Source organism: Meles meles, chromosome 16 (genome assembly GCF_922984935.1).
Source record: "Meles meles chromosome 16, mMelMel3.1 paternal haplotype, whole genome shotgun sequence".
NCBI classification, from domain to species: Eukaryota; Metazoa; Chordata; class Mammalia; order Carnivora; family Mustelidae; genus Meles; species Meles meles.
The window spans coordinates 28157437-28175550 of record NC_060081.1 but is presented as its reverse complement, the minus strand read 5'-3'; the positions used below and the strand labels follow the sequence as shown (position 1 = coordinate 28175550).

Here is an 18114-nt window from a genome sequence, read left to right as displayed (position 1 = left end):
ATTTCCAGTATTTGGGCTATTGTAAATAAAGTTACTAGGAACATTCTTGTGCAAGTCTTTGTATTTGTTTCCATTTCTCTTAGATAAATACCCAGGATTCGAATTGCTGGGTAATATGTTAGATGTATGCAAATGTTAGATGCATAGGAGCCAAGAGTAGGCCACTCCAAAATGTGCCACTTTGGCAAATTAATTATTTAAAGTTAAAGTTAGTTAAAAGGAGCCAGTGCAAGAAGAACATTCTGATCTTGCTTTGTCTCCAGAAGGCAGAAATCTCCCATGTGAAAAGTACCCTCCCTCTACTAAGTAAAGAGACATCCTTCTTAACAGAGACAGGGAATTCAGGCCAAGGCTATATCAACAAACCTTGTACTTTTTAACTAATTTACTACCCCAGCCCAAATTCTGTTCAGAATTCCTTATTAACTAAAGCTCCCAAACATAATTTATCTTTGTCCTGTCAATTCCTCACATAGTTATTGTCTCTGTCTAAAAACTATAAAAAACTGCCTGCCTTGGTCATTCTTTAGGTCTCAGTTTCATTATTGGGCCTCCTTGTGCATATAATTAAACTTTATTTTTTTCTTCTGTTAATCTGTCTCATGTCAAAAACAGGAATGTACAAGAGTTCCATTTTGTTTATATTTCCACCAGTATTTGATATAACCACTCTTTGATGTTAGTCTTTTTAAAAAGTGTGAAATGCTATCTCATTGTGGTTTTACTTTTGTATTTTCTTGATGCCTAATGATGTTGAGCACCTTTTCACGAGCTTTTTGATGACTTGTATATCTTCTTTTCTGAACTGTTGGTCAAATGTTTGACACTGAAAGACTTTGTACTTTCAGCAGAGTACAGTATTCTATTTACCATAGAATAGATTAAACTTAAGACAAGAAAAGAATACAGCTGGTTATGCCAGGCACTAAAATATCTTGAGGTTAAATTCAGCTTTTTTAGTGAAATTTTGTGAAAGGGCTCCCCTTCTGCCTTCCCACAAGCCATTATTATTCCCATTGTACCTTTGCCATGTATTCTTGGGCAGCCCCTTCATTCTGCAGTTTCTAAGTTGTACAGTGGGTGTTTAGGTTACATGTGACTGTTTCTGATATTGTCATTCCTCCAATACCACCAGGCAGGGTGCAGAGTCCCAGCAACAGCCTTTGCTTGTCTTGCCAAATATCCTTCCTGGTTGAAGTGAAGCTTCACTTGTTATTTCCTGTCCTATAAGTCAACTCTTCATTATGTTTCCTGGTGTCCCACAGACAAATAAACAAACAAATGAATAAATCAACAAGAAGCTAAAGCATCGGGATTTGTGTGCAACACCATCATAGTAATAACTGGCATGTATATGAAGCATTGCAGTTTATAACATGTTTTCACACATATAATTTATTTTTACCTTCAAAACAGTCATGGGGCATCATTATCATCTCCATTTTACAGATGAAGGAAACTAAGGCTCAGAGAGGCTAAATGAGTTGCCCATGGTAATCATCCCTGGTTGTTCCTGAGAAAGGAGAGCTGAGACTGGGATTCCCAAACGGTGACATGGTGGGGCAACCCAGGCTCTAAAACCATAGACCAGTGTTGGAAGGAAGGCAGATGGGGATGAGGAAGGAAAGAGGACCAAGCAAGCTTGAGATACTGGGCTCTTTTAACTCCCAAGAGTGCTGACTTAGGCTAGCACAGGGCACAAGTGCAGCTCTCTCTGTGATGTGTTCTGAGGAGTCCTTCAAGGAATTCCCATCAAAATCTATTTCCAGGAGCATGCACACTGCCTTAGATTCATCATTCCTTTCCTTCTATTAATTAGGACAGTACTTCTTTTTTTTTTTTTTTTTTCAGCGTAACAGTACTCATTGTTTTTGCACCACACCCAGTGCTCCATGCAGTAGGTGCCCTCCCTATTACCCACCACCAGGTTTCTCAACCTCCCACCCCTCCGCCCCTTCAAAACCCTCCGGTTGTTTTACAGAGTCCATAGTCTCTCATGGTTCATCTCCCCTTCCAATTTCCCTCAACTCCCTTCTCCTCTCCATCTCCCCATGTCCTCCATGTTCTTTGTTATGCTCCACAAATAAGTGAAACCATATGATACTTGACTCTCTCTGCTTGACTTATTTCGCTCAGCATAATCAATTAGGACAGTACTTCTTAAACTTTTCCACTGAAGCTCTCTCAATGGCATAGGCATATAAAGGCTATCCTGGGTAGATGGTGGTTTGCAACAGAGTTCCAAGTGGGAGCTGAAAGAGAATTTTCTGAATCTGTTTTTTTATCTTAAAAATTAAAGCAGATTTAACTTTTTTCCCCACAATAAAGGTGTGTATTTTCAAAATGCATGTATTTTATTATAAAAATAATAATTATTTTGCAAAGAGGTGTGTGTGTGTGTGTGTGTGCGTGCGCACGTGCCTGTGTGATGGCTGTCCTCTAGTTTCTGCATCCCCTTGGCAAACAGACTCATTTCTCACTTTGAAAAAAACAAGACTTCAGGTACTGAAGACACCAGTTAAAATTTAAAATTAAATTTTAACTGCAAATGATATTACTTTAAGTTTCTGTCATTAATTAGTTAATTAATTAATATAATTCTGTTATCAGATTAACCTGCGGGGGAGCAGGACATTGGTTTAGGAAGCAGAGAGGCAACAGAAAGAAAAGTTAAAAATTCTGTGGAATTGCCATAGGATTTGAGTCTTGTCTTGGGCGTCAGCATCACAGTGATAGGCATTGTGACAGGAATAATGATTCCCCAGACTGTGATCCCCATCTAGCCCCAGACTATGAGCTACAGCAATCCGAACCTGGATCTAAAAGTCTCCTGACTATTACGACCAAAAGAATCTTGATTTTTTCAATGTACTGTATTTTTCAGTCATTTATATTATTTTTGGCAATTCTGGGACTACTCTTGACAAATACAAAGTTAAAACTTTCATTGGTCTTGCTCATATCTTCTGCAACTCACCCAGCATGACAGGGAAATCTGTAACTATGGCTGAGACCAACAAATAAGCAAGCAAACAAACAAATAACATCCCTTTCTTATTGCCCTTGTCAATATGAAAATGATTGATGATCAGGATCCTGAACTCAAAGTTCTACTACTTGTCAGTTATAAGATAGAGAGGAAAATTTACTTTGAATCCACCCTAAAACACAGGAAGAATTGCATGGCATTTGTGATTTTGATGAGAACTAAAATGCGGTCCAAGTTACCCTGAAAAATTGTAATATAGACTTAATCCATATTTAAACCTTTCTGTTTGACCTCCCATATTTATTTCCTCTTCTGGATCCAATAGATTGCTGGAGCCAGAGGAGGGTCTGAAGATCATCTGTTGTCATCCAGGTTTTTTACCCTATAAATGGGGAAATGATGTCTAGACTGCTGATCTACCCAAGGGCCTTCAGCTGGTTTAGGGACAGAACTAAGACTGCAAGCTGGATCCCTAGACTTCCAGGTCAGGGGTCTTCCTGCCACACCCTGCTTTGGTGACACTGAGGGAAAGCAAGCTGTTTTTGTGGGAGCTACATACATTTTGGCTTAAGGTCTCTTTGCGAGGTCATTTAGATGTTAGGGATGATTGGAGTCCTCACCCCTAGGACCAGGAACCACAACTAGAGAACAGTTATCTTGAAAAGTCTTAGAGGTAGACAACTGTTTGGGAGGTTGATGGAACTCAGGGGACTGGTCACAGGGCTGCATTTGTATAGCAAGAATACTTTCTTTTAAAAAGATATATTTATTTATTTATTTTTGAGAGAGAGCAGGAAGGACAGAGGGAGAGGGAGAGAGAATCTCAAGCAGACTCCAGGCTAAGTGTGGGGCCTGAGTTCAGAGGCTGATGTGGGGCTCTATCCCATGACCCCAAGATCTCAACCTGAGCTGAAACCAAGATTCAGATGCTTAACTGACTTCACCTAGATGTCCCAAGGACATTTTTAAAAGAGATTTTATTTCTTCATTTAGAGAGACAGAGAGGTGTGCCTGGGCAGCTCAGTTGGTTAAACATCTGCCTTTGGCTCAGGTCATGATCCCAGGATCCTGGGATCAAGTCCTACATCCGTGTCCCTAATCACCATGAAGTTTGCTTCTTCTGTTGCCTCTCCCCACTGCTCATGCTCTCTCTCTCTCTCTCAAATAAATAAAATCTTAAAATAGTAGTAGTAGTAGGAGGAGGAGTAATAAAAATAATAATAATAATTTTTTTTTTAACTAGAGAGAGATTGAGAAAGAGCATGAGCAGGGGGTGGGGGGTGGGTGGCTGAGGGAGAGGGAGAGAGAGAATGACAAGCAGACTCCATGCCAAGTGCACAGTCTGATGCCAGGCTTGATCCCATGACCCTGAGATCATGAGCAGAGCCAAAATCAAGAGTCAGATGCTCAACAGACTGAGTCACCCAGATGCCACGAGAAAGGATGTTTTTTTGCATATAGATTATATTGTTACTTTGGGAAAACAGGGGGTCTGATAGAGATTATAGCAGATGACTCATCCTTCCAAGTTCTTCCTGGCACCATCAGTACAACCCACATGTACAGTCACTGTTAGCACCCTTGGGAAGAGATGGGGAATCATTCATTCTGTAAATTACTTTTCAATGTCAAAATTTTCCTCAGACCCTTATATGATAGCATCCACACTTAACCGTCCATTGGGTTTTAGGTTATTAATTAAAAATTAATATTTGGAATGCAACAAACCTGGGTGCACACCTAGCTATGCCCCTTACTCCTGTTCTGCCAGGCCTACTATAGAAACTCAATGCATGTTATTGGTGAAGATATACAGTGACAGCCTGTGAATTCAGTTGATTCATATTTGTATTTAAAAATTACAACAGCCTCAGGGTGCCTGGGTGGCTCAGTTGGTGAAGCATCTGTTTTCAGCTTAGGTCATGATCTCAGGGTTGTGAGATAGAGCCCCATGTTGGGGCTCTGTGCTGGGCATGGAGCCTACTTAAGATTCTCTTTCTCTCTCCATCTGCCTTCCTTACCCTTCACTCTTTCTCTCTCCTCTCTCCAAAGGAAAAAAAAAAAAAATTACTACAGCATCTACAGACAAATAACTGCTAAATATCTGCAATTGGAGTGATTTATTCAGATCACAGACAATGTTTTGTGTGCAAATTAATTGATTTGAACCTGTTGTAATAATTACTCTGCAGGGTCATCAGTCCATAGCACTAGTATCTTGGACATAGTAGGAAAGCATGGATTTTGGAATCTTATAGACCTGGGCTCAAATCCCAGCTTTGCCATGTCCTGACTGTGCCATCTTTGACAAGTTGCTTAATTTCTCTGAGTCTCAGTTTCCTCATCTCTGAAATAGGGATAATACCTATCTTACAGAGTTGTTGGAGGATTGAATGATATATGTACATAAGAACCTGATGTATGATGGGTGTCAAATAAATGTTTATTTATATTCTCACAATTTGAAGAAAACTTAATAAGATCCACATCAGTTTGAAGGCACTTACTTAAATTACAGAGGGCCTGGACATTAAGAGCGTCATACCTAGAAGGACTTGTAGCCCCACTATGTGAAAACAGGGAGAGGAATAAAATAGGCTTCCAATGTTTTAACAGTACTTCCAATGTTTTGTTGTTACTTTTGTTCTATAGGAGCATTTACCTAGAATCTTTTACATACTTTTCATTCTTCCTTTATTCCTTCTTCTTCCTTTCTTCTTTCTCCCACCTTGTCCTGAGGGGGAGCAGTAGAGCAGAGGGAGGGTGGGGAGGGTCATGAGCACAATGTCTGTGTAATGTTGCCACTGTAACTGGTGATGGCCCATGTGTTCCTGAGGATCATGATGGAGAAGCTGGACTCATGCAAAACCCCTTATTAAAGAGTAGCCCTGACTACAAGCATTGACGGTGGTAGAGCCAGACCCTGCCATGAATCATTTTCATGATAGTCAAGGCAGGAGTCTTCATTGGTTCAGAATATCCCCACCCTTCTTCCCTGGAATGGAAGGCTGGAGGACACTTAAAGGGAAATCTATTCTACAAACAGGAAGGCAGGCAGGGCAGAAGTGAATACAATGAGGTAGTGCCCAGATCAGCTTCAAGAGGGCATGATCGCCTAGAAGCTGTGGGTTATTCATGGCCAGCGAGCCTAGCAAGTTGTTTACTTAGGGCCTTCATCTTCATCACCTCCTGCTCAGTCTCTCTCACACCTGTGTTCACCTGGTGGATTTATGGAAGGATTGGGTACAGTCTTAGAAACTTCTGACCCTTGTAGTAGGACCTGTGTTAGATTTTTTCCCCTTTGGAAAATGTGCTTGCCTATTTCAAGAATGTCCTTTCCATTTCTTATTCCCAGGACTACACAATGTGCTTTATCTCTTCTTTTTGACATAAGTGTGAAGAAAGACACTCCATCCTTGAAAAAATTTTCATCCATGGCCGAATCTTTTTTTCCCATTTCCTCAGATAGTTTGGGAAGCCAGTGCTACTCTCTGGCTTTGTACTGAACTCCCAGAGCAGGTGGGCACTCTTGGCTCTGTTTGTCAGAGTATAATTGGAGCAAGGAGCCATGTGACATATTGGCACGCAGACCATGTGACAATGGAATGAGGAACAAAGAGCAGGAGGCTCAGCCTTCAGGCGAACAACCAATCCGGGAATGAGAGCTGCTCATATTTTCTGTTTATCTTTTTAATGCTAATTATCTGTTTCTTGTTCTCAAATTGAGAAGCTGTTGACCCAGCTCAATTTTAGATACCCAGAAACTATCCACCAAATATATGCCTCCAATATAACTTGGGGGCTCATTAGATTAATTAATTAATAGTGGTTAATAAATGCTTTGAAATATTTTTATTAAAAGGCCCACCTAAGTACAAAGTGTCATTATAATCAGGTCTAATGAGGCCAGTGGTTTAAAGAGAGGGTTTTAAAACCATATATAAAGCTCCTCCAACCATCAGTGGTACAGGATGAAGGTAAGAAGAGGCAGGTAAGTCTACGTGCTGGCGTTTAGAATCTCCTCCACAGGGGCAGAGCCACATTGAATTTTACTTGGATCGAAGCAAGGTAATCATAAATCTACCGATAATGGGTTCTCAAATTGTTTAACTTGTCTTTTAGGACAAAAGCCACTGCTTTGTTAAAGCCTGGCGTGCAGGGTAGTGCTGAAGACGGGGAACTTTCCTAAACAGAGAGGAGAGACTTTCTCTGCAAGGTCACAAACCAGGTTTGTGCTCACCTTCTTGTATCATGTAGAACAATTAAGTTGTCTTTTGAATGAAAACAAAGATAGAATTGATGGAGGAAGATAGGGAGCACAGCAAACCTCTTCTGAGTCATGATCTCTGATGCTCCTCTCAGTGGCTTATCTTGGTTTTCTAAGGACACTACAGTAGAAGAATGGGAACAAAATTGTGATATGAGCAAGACTGGAAAAAGGATGGGCATATGTGTTAGCCTAACATATTTAAGATATTTGTAGGCTCATGTCAATATGAAATTGGGTTAAAATGAGTTGGAAGATTATACTTAGGAAAGAGTGATCCAATGAATCATAATACTGAGCTTATGAGACTAATATCTTGGAACTGGCAAAAAGGTATTATACTGGAAATGATTCTATACTTTCTTTTAGTTAAAACACATTTCCTTCAGGAAACTTTTAAGCTTTAAAATTAACCAGTTTCTCTTTCAAATTATAATAGGAGCTGTAGGATAAGATTCACAACCATGCTGTCCTCTATCCTGTTTTGGGGACTTATTGCCCTCATTGGTAAGTCATTGATTGACATTTAGCATCTTTTGCAGGGTGTCTACAAAAACGTGTAGCACAGTCATGAATCAGAAAAAGCAATGATTACATGTAATCATTAGGGCTCTCCTAATCAACCTGGCCATCAATCAGCTGCTGACATCTATAATTAACAGTGTATTCTGCTTGCCAAGCAGGTAAAGGCACTGTTGGTGGGAATTTATGGAACAGTGCCTTCGGAGGCAAGACATATGAAGATAAAATTATTAATACCAGGCAGTAAATAAGAGTTAAATGAGTATAGACAGAAAAAGACTCTAATCTGGGAGGAGTTTAGGATAAAGAGCTCACATCTAGTCAGGATGTTGAGACCAGAAAGTGGAAGATGTAATACTTGAAGAATGTTTGGTATTATTTGATAAGAGAAGAAAAGAGTCTGCTGGACGGGTAGAATGCCTTTTGTATAGGGAGGCAGAAATGCATGAAGAGTATTGGGAGGGGGAACCTGGGTGGCTCAGTGGGTTAAGCCTCTGCCTTCGGCTCAGGTCATGATCTCAGGGTTCTGGGATCAAGTCCCACATCGGGGTCTCTGCTCAGTGGGGAGCCTGCTTCCCCCGCCCCCTGCCTGCCTCTCTGCCTACTTGTGATCTCTCTCTCTGTGTCAAATAAATAAATAAAATCTTTTAAAAAAGAGTATTGGGAGTACAGTAAATAGATCAGTGCAACAATACAGAAGTGACGATTTCTGAGGGTAAGGCTAGAAGGGTAGGCTGGTGAGATGCTGAGGGACTTTGAATAAGAAAAGATTGAAAATTTGGCTTAGGAAAAATGAAAAGCCATTGTAAACAATGTTCAAGTTGTCTTTACGAATAGAGTGAAGATTGAGAAGAAAGTGTTTCTATAATGTTTAATTCTAAATTTGAAAAAGTGAGGTTACAGAAAACTGATAATTTCTGATTATTTATATGGTCAAAGGCAGAGGAACATAGTTTTAACTTTTTATTCCTTCTTTAATTTCCAGGTAGGAGCAGAGTTATATAGCAAGTAGACTAATTATGAGCTACTCTACTACCTATGTTTAACTGAAAGGTGACTATAATTAAGAAGGACCTGCGTGTTTATGATGTCAACACAAGTAGTGTAAAGTCCATGGTCATATTCTAATCCCCTTAAAGCAAACAAACTTAGGTATGTAAGCTGGGAATCCTGGTCAACCTACACCTTATACCTAAAGACTCTGGTTCAATAGACCTGGTATGAGGAGTCCAGAAATATGCATTTTTAATAGGCATCCAGATCACATTGATAACTGTGGTCTGTGGGCTACACTTGGAGCATAGCAAAGGCCAGCTCTCCAGTAAAAAGAAATTGAAACTTTTTTTTCAAGATTTTATTTATTTATTTGTCAGAGAGAGAGTGCACAAGCAGGGGGAGAAGACAGAGGGAGAAGCCTGGTCCTTGCCAAGCAAGGAGCCCGATGTGGCACTTGATCCCAGACCTGAGCCAAAGGTAGACTGAGCCACCAGGTATCTCAAATGTAAACTTTTGACATATGGGCTTGATCCAGATAACTTAGATAATTCCTTTACTGCTCATTCATTCACCAATCTATCCATCCATCCATCCATCCATCCATCCATCCAATATCCATTCACAAATATTTATTGAATGTCCACTTTGTGGGGCACCTAGGTGACTCAGTCTGTTGAGTGTCTGCCTTCAGCTTGGGTCATGATCCTGGGGTCCTGGGATCAAGTCCCACATCAGGCTCCCCACTTGGTGGGGAGTCTGCTTCTCCCTCTCCCTCTGCCCCTGCTCTCTCTCTCTCTCTCTAATAAATAAATAAAATCTTTAAAAAAAAAAAAAAAAGAATGTCCACTTTGACCTAGGCACTATTCTAGGTGCTTAGGAGGAGATAGGATAGGGAAAAAAGTATTCTAGTGAGAGGAATAGACAGAAAAAAAGAGAGGAAGAAATATAAGAAGGAAAGAAGGAAGACATGTCAGGTGGTGACAGGTGATGTAAATAAAATAATGTAAGGTAATGGATGATAAGGAATGAGGCATGAGTGTGTTGCCTTTTTAATGTAGGTAGGAAAAAAAAGGCTCTTTAATAAGGTAATTAAAAAATTGTTGTAGAATGTTTCAAAGACATAAAATGGGGGAGGCAACAGTATAACTCCCATGTACCGTCATCAAGCATCTATGGTTTTCAACACTTTGCTTTCTTATTTTATCTATCCCTCATCTCTGCATTTTTTGGGAGGGGAGGAGGTTAGAATATTGTAAAACAACCCAAAAGGTCAAAACATTTTATCTACGAATGTTTTAGTATGTGTCTGAAATGCATAAGGACCAGCTCTGGTACAAGAAGATGTTCCTGGCTCACCTGAAACATTTCCTGCCCCAGACCAGAAATGAGACTTTTTTCTGAAGTGCACTGGTTCCTCTGAATGGGAAATAGTATTTAGAGACCACAGTATAAGTCCCAAGAGTGCTCCATTGCTATGGGGTGTAATTCCTTCCAGGTCTTTTCAGTGGGGAGAACTTAGACAGTATATATATATTTTTAAAAGAGAAAAATAATTATGTATTTGTACTGATATTCCATATTAATATTTATGAATACAAAGGATTTACTAAAAATCCTGGCTCCTGGGGCGCCTGGGTGGCTCAGTGGATTAAGCCGCTGCCTTCGGCTCAGGTCATGATCTCAGGGTCCTGGGATCGAGCCCCGCATCGGGCTCTCTGCTCTGCAGGGAGCCTGCTTCCTCCTCTCTCTCTGCCGGGAGCCTGTTTCCTCCTCTCTCTCTGCCTGCCTCTCTGCCTACTTGTGATCTCTCTCTCTGTCAAATAGATAAATAAAAAAATTAAAAATTAAAAAAAATTAAAATCCTGACTCCTAATAACATTAACATGATTATTTATTTACATGTATTAGTTTCAAAATAACTATGGCAGTATTACCAACCCGATGATCCTGTGCATATAGCTTAAGGTTTACTTATGATTCTTCATGTTTATAGGATATATTCCACTAGTGGTATATATTTACACTGACTTGTTTTTGGTAGCCAGAAATAATCCTCCTCTCTGTGTTAATTAAATTTTCAATTTGATATAATGTTAGATTTGTCTATTACTTTTTAGGATTTTTTCTATTTGATTTAAAATTTTAAATTATAGAAATATTCATATGGCTCCAAAATAAAAACTATAAAAAAGGTACATTTAGAGAAGTCTCACCTCTATCCCTGTCCCTTTTACCTCTTCTTATCTTGCCCCACAACTAACAATATTTATTAGTTTTTGGTTCATCTTTGTATTGTTTCTTTTGAATATATAAGGAAATCTCTCTCTCACACACACATACACAAACACATACAATCATACTTTCTCCTTTTTTCAAACAAAGAATATAATTCTAGAAATATTATTCTGTACCTGGAAATAATGTTATAGAATGTTATAGAATCATCTGTCTATACAGTTCTTCCTCTTTCCTTTCCGCAACTGCATAGTAATCTGTGTGTGGAAGTGGCTTAGCTTACTCAGTCCCTATATGGATGACACGTGCATTGTTCCCAGACGTTTCCTGCTATAAATAGTGCTGAAACAACAGCCTATTGCAAAATCTCCTTCCACAGCAATGTATAAGACTTCCTCTTCCCCCACAGCCTCATTGTCACAATACATTGTCAAACTTTTGGATTCTTGCCAATTAAATAGGAAAAAGGACTGTGTTGGTGATGTTTTATTATAGTATTCTCTTTTGAGTGTGGTTGAGCACCTTTTTATACATTTAAGGATTCTTTTATTTTTTGTTTATGAACTGTTTATTCATATCTTTCACTGATAGGTGGTACTTGAACAGAGTCCTGAAGGCAGTGAGGCAGCAAATCATGTACCACCTGGAGAAATAGCATTCTCGGCAAAAGGGTCTATAAATATAAAGGCCTTGAGGCAGGAACCTGCCTGGGATGTTGAAGGAGAAGCAAGAAGAATGTGACTGGAGAAGAGTGAGGAAAGGGAAGGAAAAGTCGGAAAGTGAGCAGAGACCAGATTAGACAGGGCTTGAAGTCCACAAATGAATCGTTGGAAAACCACTGGAAGGTTAAGAGAGAAGAATGATATGATCCCATGCATGTTTCCAGAAACCAGTTTGGGTGCTGGGGAACAGACTGCAAAGGTAGGGGAGGAAGATCGATTAGGGAGCTTTTATAATAATCAAGAGGAGCAATGGTTGTAGTTTGGACCCAGGTGGTAGCAGGGGTGGTGAAAAGTGGTCATATTTTGGTTATATGTTGTCAGTCTCACCCTCACTCACAGCTTCTACACCTCTATCTTACATATGATCTGTGTCATGGAAATCTATCCACTCATTCACTCATATGTATTTCCTACACATATTGGATGCACAAAGTTTTATGCTGAGGGCCACGGAGAGTGTCAATGCCATGCTCTTTGGATCACATGGAAGTCCACACTACTTAGAGAAATTTAATGGATTTGCTGATTTCTACTGGTTTTATTATCTAAATAGGCCTTCTAAGTATTCTGAGTTACTTGACAGTTTCACCATCTGACTTCCTGATGCGTTTATAACAGCTTCCTTTTTTTTTTTTTTTTTTTGACTGTTTGTAGTTGGGAGAAAGTAGATTATACCTATATCTATATTTTCATTTGTTTTGATGAGCTTTGTTTTTTAAAAAGTTAATCTTTAGAGTTGCTTTGTTTTCCTTTTAAAATCCATATTTATATGGAGTAGTTCCAATGATTGCATGCCTAATTCTAAGATAGTCTCTTTATACTGTCAAGTTAATCAGAACTAGACCTACAGTGAATGGGTAAAATCCTTCTCTCTATTAAAAAACACCATTTACAACACTATGTGAAACGATGTAGTATTTTACATCAAATATTTTAAGAAATATATTTCTTTTTTTTTAAGATTTTATTTTTATTTGTTTGACAGACAGAAATCACAAGCAGGCAGAGAGGCAGGCAGAGAGAGAGAGGAAGGGAAGCAGGCTCCCCGCTGAGCAGAGAGCCCGATGCAGGGCTCAATCCCAGGACCCTGAGATCATGATCTGAGCTGAAGGCAGAGGCTTTAATCCACTGAGCCACCCAGGCGCCCCAACAAATATATTTCTTATAACAAGTATTTGTAGTCTTAAGATATAAGTCAACAGTTCCAGGAGCTATTAGAACAAATTTTTCAATTTACAGAAAAGCTCTTTATCTCCTTTAGTAAATAGACTTGGACAGCAAGTCATTTCATAAGGACAAAATAAAAAATAAGAATAGGATTTAACTTAAGTTTTTATGGTAAATTGAATTTTATTTCCAATTTTACTAATTATACTTAGAAGCTCAACTTCACAGAAACATGATATAGAATGGACATTTTAAGTTAATGGTACCCTTCTTTTTTAACTTAAGTGGTATTAGTATCCTTCTTTCTTATTTTCTTAAGCAAAGGCAATTGTTAATCCAGATGTTTACATCCCCAGATGTAGAAGTGGTAGAAGTGTCTTAAAATTTCTCTCAGAGTTCCTGCTTAAAACTCTGGTGTCAATTTTAATTCTGACCAAGATTGCAGCAAATGTTTTTGACCTATAAAAATTGGTTTTCATAATACTTTGTATAATGTTTAGAATTACGTATTTCTTTAAAAATTTTGGGGGGTTCCTGGGGTTCCTGGCTGGTTCAGTCAGTAGGCATGTGAGTCTTTTTTTTTTTTTAATTTGTCGGAGAGAGAGAGAGTGAGAGAGAGCATTGGCAGACAGAGTGGCAGGCAAATGGAGAAGCAGGCTCCCTGCCGAGCAAGGAGCCCGATGTGGGACTCATCCCAGGATGCTGGGATCATGACCCAAGCTGAAGGCAGCCGCTTAACTGACTGAGCCACCTAGGCATCCCAAGCAGGTGACACTTGATCGCCAGGTCATGAGTTTAAGCCCCATGATAGGTGTGGAGCCTGCTTAAAAAAAATTTTTTTGGGGGGGGGGCGCCTGGGTGGCTCAGTGGTTTAAGCCGCTGTCTTCAGCTCGGGTCATGATCTCAGGGTCCTGGAATCGAGTCCCGCATCGGGCTCTCTGCTCAGCAGGGAGTCTGCTTCCCTCTCACTCTCTCTGCCTGCCTCTCTGCCTACTTGTGATCTCTGTCTGTCAAATAAATAAATAAAAAAAATCTTAAAAAAAATTTTTTTTAAGGTTGGAGAAAATGGGTTGGGGGAATCTTCTGTTCTGTGTTGTCTGATGAGCTAGCCTAGGGGTCTTCAAAAGCATGTTAGGAAAGAGTAAGTATGGCTTCACCTTGGTGAGCCTTCACCTTGGTTTAGCAATGCTCATTATAGCAATTCGAGCAATATTTCTCACAAGATTCATGAGAATTATCATTCTCTCCCCCCAGGCACTTCTAGGGGCTCGTACCCCTTCACTCACTCCATGAACCCTCACCTGCATCCCCGCTTGTACCATGGCTGCTATGGTGACATCATGACCATGGAGACCTCTGGTGCCACCTGTGATATAACCAGGTTGATGAACTGTGGTAAGTGAAAAGCAAAGCAAATATTTGGCTTTCCCCCTTTCATCATTTTCATATTCTCCCTTTCATCATTTTCATATTCTTTTTTAGGAAGTAGCTTAATTTTGAAAAGGTATAATTGCTGTTATAGCAAAAGATCAAAGTTAAAAATTAGAAGTAAGCAGTGTCTGGGTGGCTCAGTGGGTTAAACCTCTGCCTTTGGCTCAGGTCATGATCCCAGGGTCCTGGGATCAAGCCCCACATCGGGCTGTCTGCTCAGCAGGGAGCCCACTTTCCTCTCTCACTCTGCCTGCCTCTCTGCCTACTTGTGATCTCTGTCAAATAAATAAAATCTTTAAAAAAATAAAATTAGGAGTAAGCAGAATCTTGACAAACCTAACAAACTACTTCTATTCATTTCCCTCAGTCTTTCCAAACCTTACCCAAATTTGTTTATTTCTACATAATTAAATGATTGCTTACATAAAATATTAAATTCTGCCTTTGTTTTTTGTTTGTTGTGTTTACTTCATGTTATAGCATGAGCTCGTTAAGAGAGCCTCTTGCTCTTTGTACATCCTCGCTTTTATAATCCTGTTCCAAAGTCTTCTTCATGTTATCCCAGTATTAGAACATCAGTGCTGGAAGCAACTACAAGGTCAATCTAATCCTACCTCCCCAATTTATAGATCTGAAAACTGAGGCTCAGCAAGAAGAGACTTCTCATGGGCCTGGAGCTAGGTAGTAGCAGAACCAGACTCAAATTTAGGTTGGCTGACTTCTAGTTCAAAAGTCTTCCCAAGGCACCAATGTGGCAGGTAACAGAAGAACAAGAAAGAGAGCAGAAGTGGTACTGCCTGGGGTTGTGGACCTTTCTGGGTTTATACAATTAGAGATTTTAAAAATGTCCTAGAATAGTTGTCCCAAGCTGTGGGCTGTGGTCGGGGGCTGTGATTGACTTACTAAACTTTGAAAAAGGGTTCTCTTCTGGAATAAACAGTTTATTTTCTATTGACTTAGGGATACGTGGTTCTGAAATGTTTGCTGAGATGGATTTGAGGGCCTTAAAACCTTACCAGATTTTGATCAAAGAAGTTGGGCTGAGATACTGTGTGGACCCTGCTCTCATCGCAGCCATCATCTCCAGAGAAAGCCATGGTGGAGCTGTCCTGCAAGATGGCTGGGACCACAGGGGACTTAAATTTGGTTTGATGCAGGTACTTGCAAGAAAATTTCAGTCAGCCCCACTTTATCCTTCCTTATGGAAGCTCAAACTAAACTAGATGTCCATTGGCAGTACTTTCAAGCTTCAAAACACCCTAGTATTTCAGCATAATTTGTACTTCTGTATTTCTGTAACATGTCTTTGGTATTTAATTCCAGATTTAGCAGTTTGGGGGTATCTTCAGAAAAAGTATTTTATGAGTTTTAAAACTACAATTTGCAATTAATAATATGCAATGCACTTAAATTGAGAAAATCTTATAAAGGGCACTGATTAGAGGTGTACATTTGGGGTTCATAAAGTAGTGAATTTTATCTATGGATCAAAACACTGTAATTAAGCTTTTCTTGAGTTAAACGTTTCTTTAGGCAAATTGGAGGAAGGGGATCCAAATTATCTGGATATTTGAATTTTTATTTTAAATTGTCTGTAGAGACCCAAGCTTTGAACTATCTCAATTAGAAATGAATTTTTATTTTTGACTGCAAATGTCTAGTCATTGAATGCTAATTATTTGTTTTGAAACATTTTCATATATGTATGTTGGAGAGTTTAATGAAAAACTATGCCACATCCACATCTCCCAAATCATACTTTGCTTATCTGACTCTTTTCTGTGAGAGAAGGTAGAATTGATTCTGTGGAGATAAAGTATGGGGGCCGAGGCCAGTGGCTCTGCACTTGAACACAAGGAATAGAAATCAGGAATAGTAGAAAAATGTGTAGCTTCATCCAGATGCTGACATTATTATCTGATTTTTCTAGCTTGATAAAAAAATTCATCACCCTGTTGGTACCTGGGACAGCAAAGAACACCTTTTGCAGGGTGTTGGGATTCTAGCAGACAAAATTAAGGCAATCCAGAAAAAATTCCCCACGTGGAGTGTGGCTCAACACCTGAAAGGTAGGTCATGTTTGTGGAGTTTTGTTTAAAAGAGCAGTGCATGAGACCCCTGAAAGCCAGATGTGCCCTGGGCCTCCCTGGGAGTATTCCCAGGGGGTCAGCAGTGGGACTGGACAGAGCTGCCAAAAGGCTGCACTAATGCTCTCTGAAAACTGAGTTACTTTGAGGGGTCTTCCTCCCTAACTTCCATTTCCCCTCCTGCCAGATGTTGGTGTTCATATCATATCTCTCATCAGTTAATGCAAAAACTATTGCAAAAAGAATGTTTGCCTTCCTCTGATAGTTTTTTCCCTAATGCAAGAAATCAACCACTTTTTTTGTTTGAGCAAATGTTTACTCTGAGCTGTGATACCAGGGCTTTCAATATCATATCTAAGTGGAGATCTCTGCTAGAGTGATCACAGACCTCAAGTTCAGCATCATCCAGATTGAATTAAATCACTAGCCTCCCACCATAAACTTGCTCTTTCTTCTGTTTTTCTGTCCCTTCTCTTTTTTCTGTCTCTGTGAATTGCACCTTAATATGTCTAGTCATCCCAGCCAGAAAACCAGATTGCTTTTTTAGGTTCTCTGGTTCCTTCTGTTTTCATATCCAACCACATCAAGTCCTATTAAGTGTACCTCTTACAGGGGCGCCTGGGTGGCTCAGCGGGTTAAAGCCTCTGCCTTCAGCTCCGGTCATGATCCCAGTGTCCTGGGATCGAACCCCGCATCGGGCTCTCTGCTTAGCTGGGAGCCTGCTTCCTCCTCTCTCTCTCTGCCTGCCTCTCTGCCTACTTGTAATCTCTATCTGTCAAATAAATAAATCTTAAAAAAAAAAAAAGTGTACCTCTTACAGACCCATGGCATGCCTATACCTTTCTCCTCCCATATTTACCATCCTTAATTTAGAATAAACAATTTCTGTTTTCAGTTTCAAGGTCCTTGAAATCAGGGATCAGGATGAGGGGTCTTTCTCTCTATATATCAGAGCAAAGCACAGTCATGTAAACACACAAATAACTATTGAAGATTAAAATTTTGAGGTAAAATACACATACATACATGCATACACACATATCCCTATAAAAAAAGATTATGCCTTGGGTACCATTTTGTACCCTGCATCGTGTGGCACTCATCCTGGCACAGAGTAGGTGCATAAAAACATTTATTGAATGACTGAATACTCCCAGGCAGTGAATAAATGAGTAAAATTTTTTTAAATGAGTAAGTTATTTAATGACTGGGAGAATGCTATAAACATTCTCAGACTGAAGATTTGCTGGGGATCAAGTTTTGCCAGGCCTGGACTATATTAGAAGCAAATATGGCTTTTGCAGGAAGAAAAACAAAGGTCTTTTAAAAGGAGAGAGAAGGAAAACAATCTGGAATTTTCCCAGAGATTCTTGAGGTGGTTGAACTTTTCAGGAAGGGAGGGAGGGGGAAGGAGAATTTGGGACTGCCTGCTTTGAAAAACTTGCCTGGAGGGCTGACATCCTGGGAATGCTCATTTCTTATTTCTGCTGAAAGTTAATATTTCAATCTGAATCTCTATTTCATTTCAGGTGGTCTCTCAGCCTTTAAGTCAGGAATCGATGCCATTGTCACCCCAACGGACATAGACAGTGACTTGGTCAATGATCTTCTTGCCCGAGCTAAATTCTATAAAAGACATGGCTTCTAAGCAAAGCTCTGTGGGGGGTCGTGTTGACAGGTGTTCGGATGGCCCCTCTT

General features: G+C 39.8%; 1 protein-coding gene across 1 annotated transcript; it reads left to right on the top strand.

Moving 5' to 3' along the window:
• Positions 1-7720: 7720 nt before the first annotated feature.
• Positions 7721-18098, top strand: LYG2 (lysozyme g2). Its single transcript, XM_045981344.1, has 5 exons — positions 7721-7763; positions 14153-14293; positions 15290-15486; positions 16260-16398; positions 17946-18098. The coding sequence occupies exons 1-5, from the start codon at positions 7721-7723 to the stop codon at positions 18062-18064; spliced, it is 639 nt and encodes a 212-aa protein (XP_045837300.1). The 3' UTR covers positions 18065-18098.
• The last annotated feature ends 16 nt before the right edge of the window (positions 18099-18114 follow it).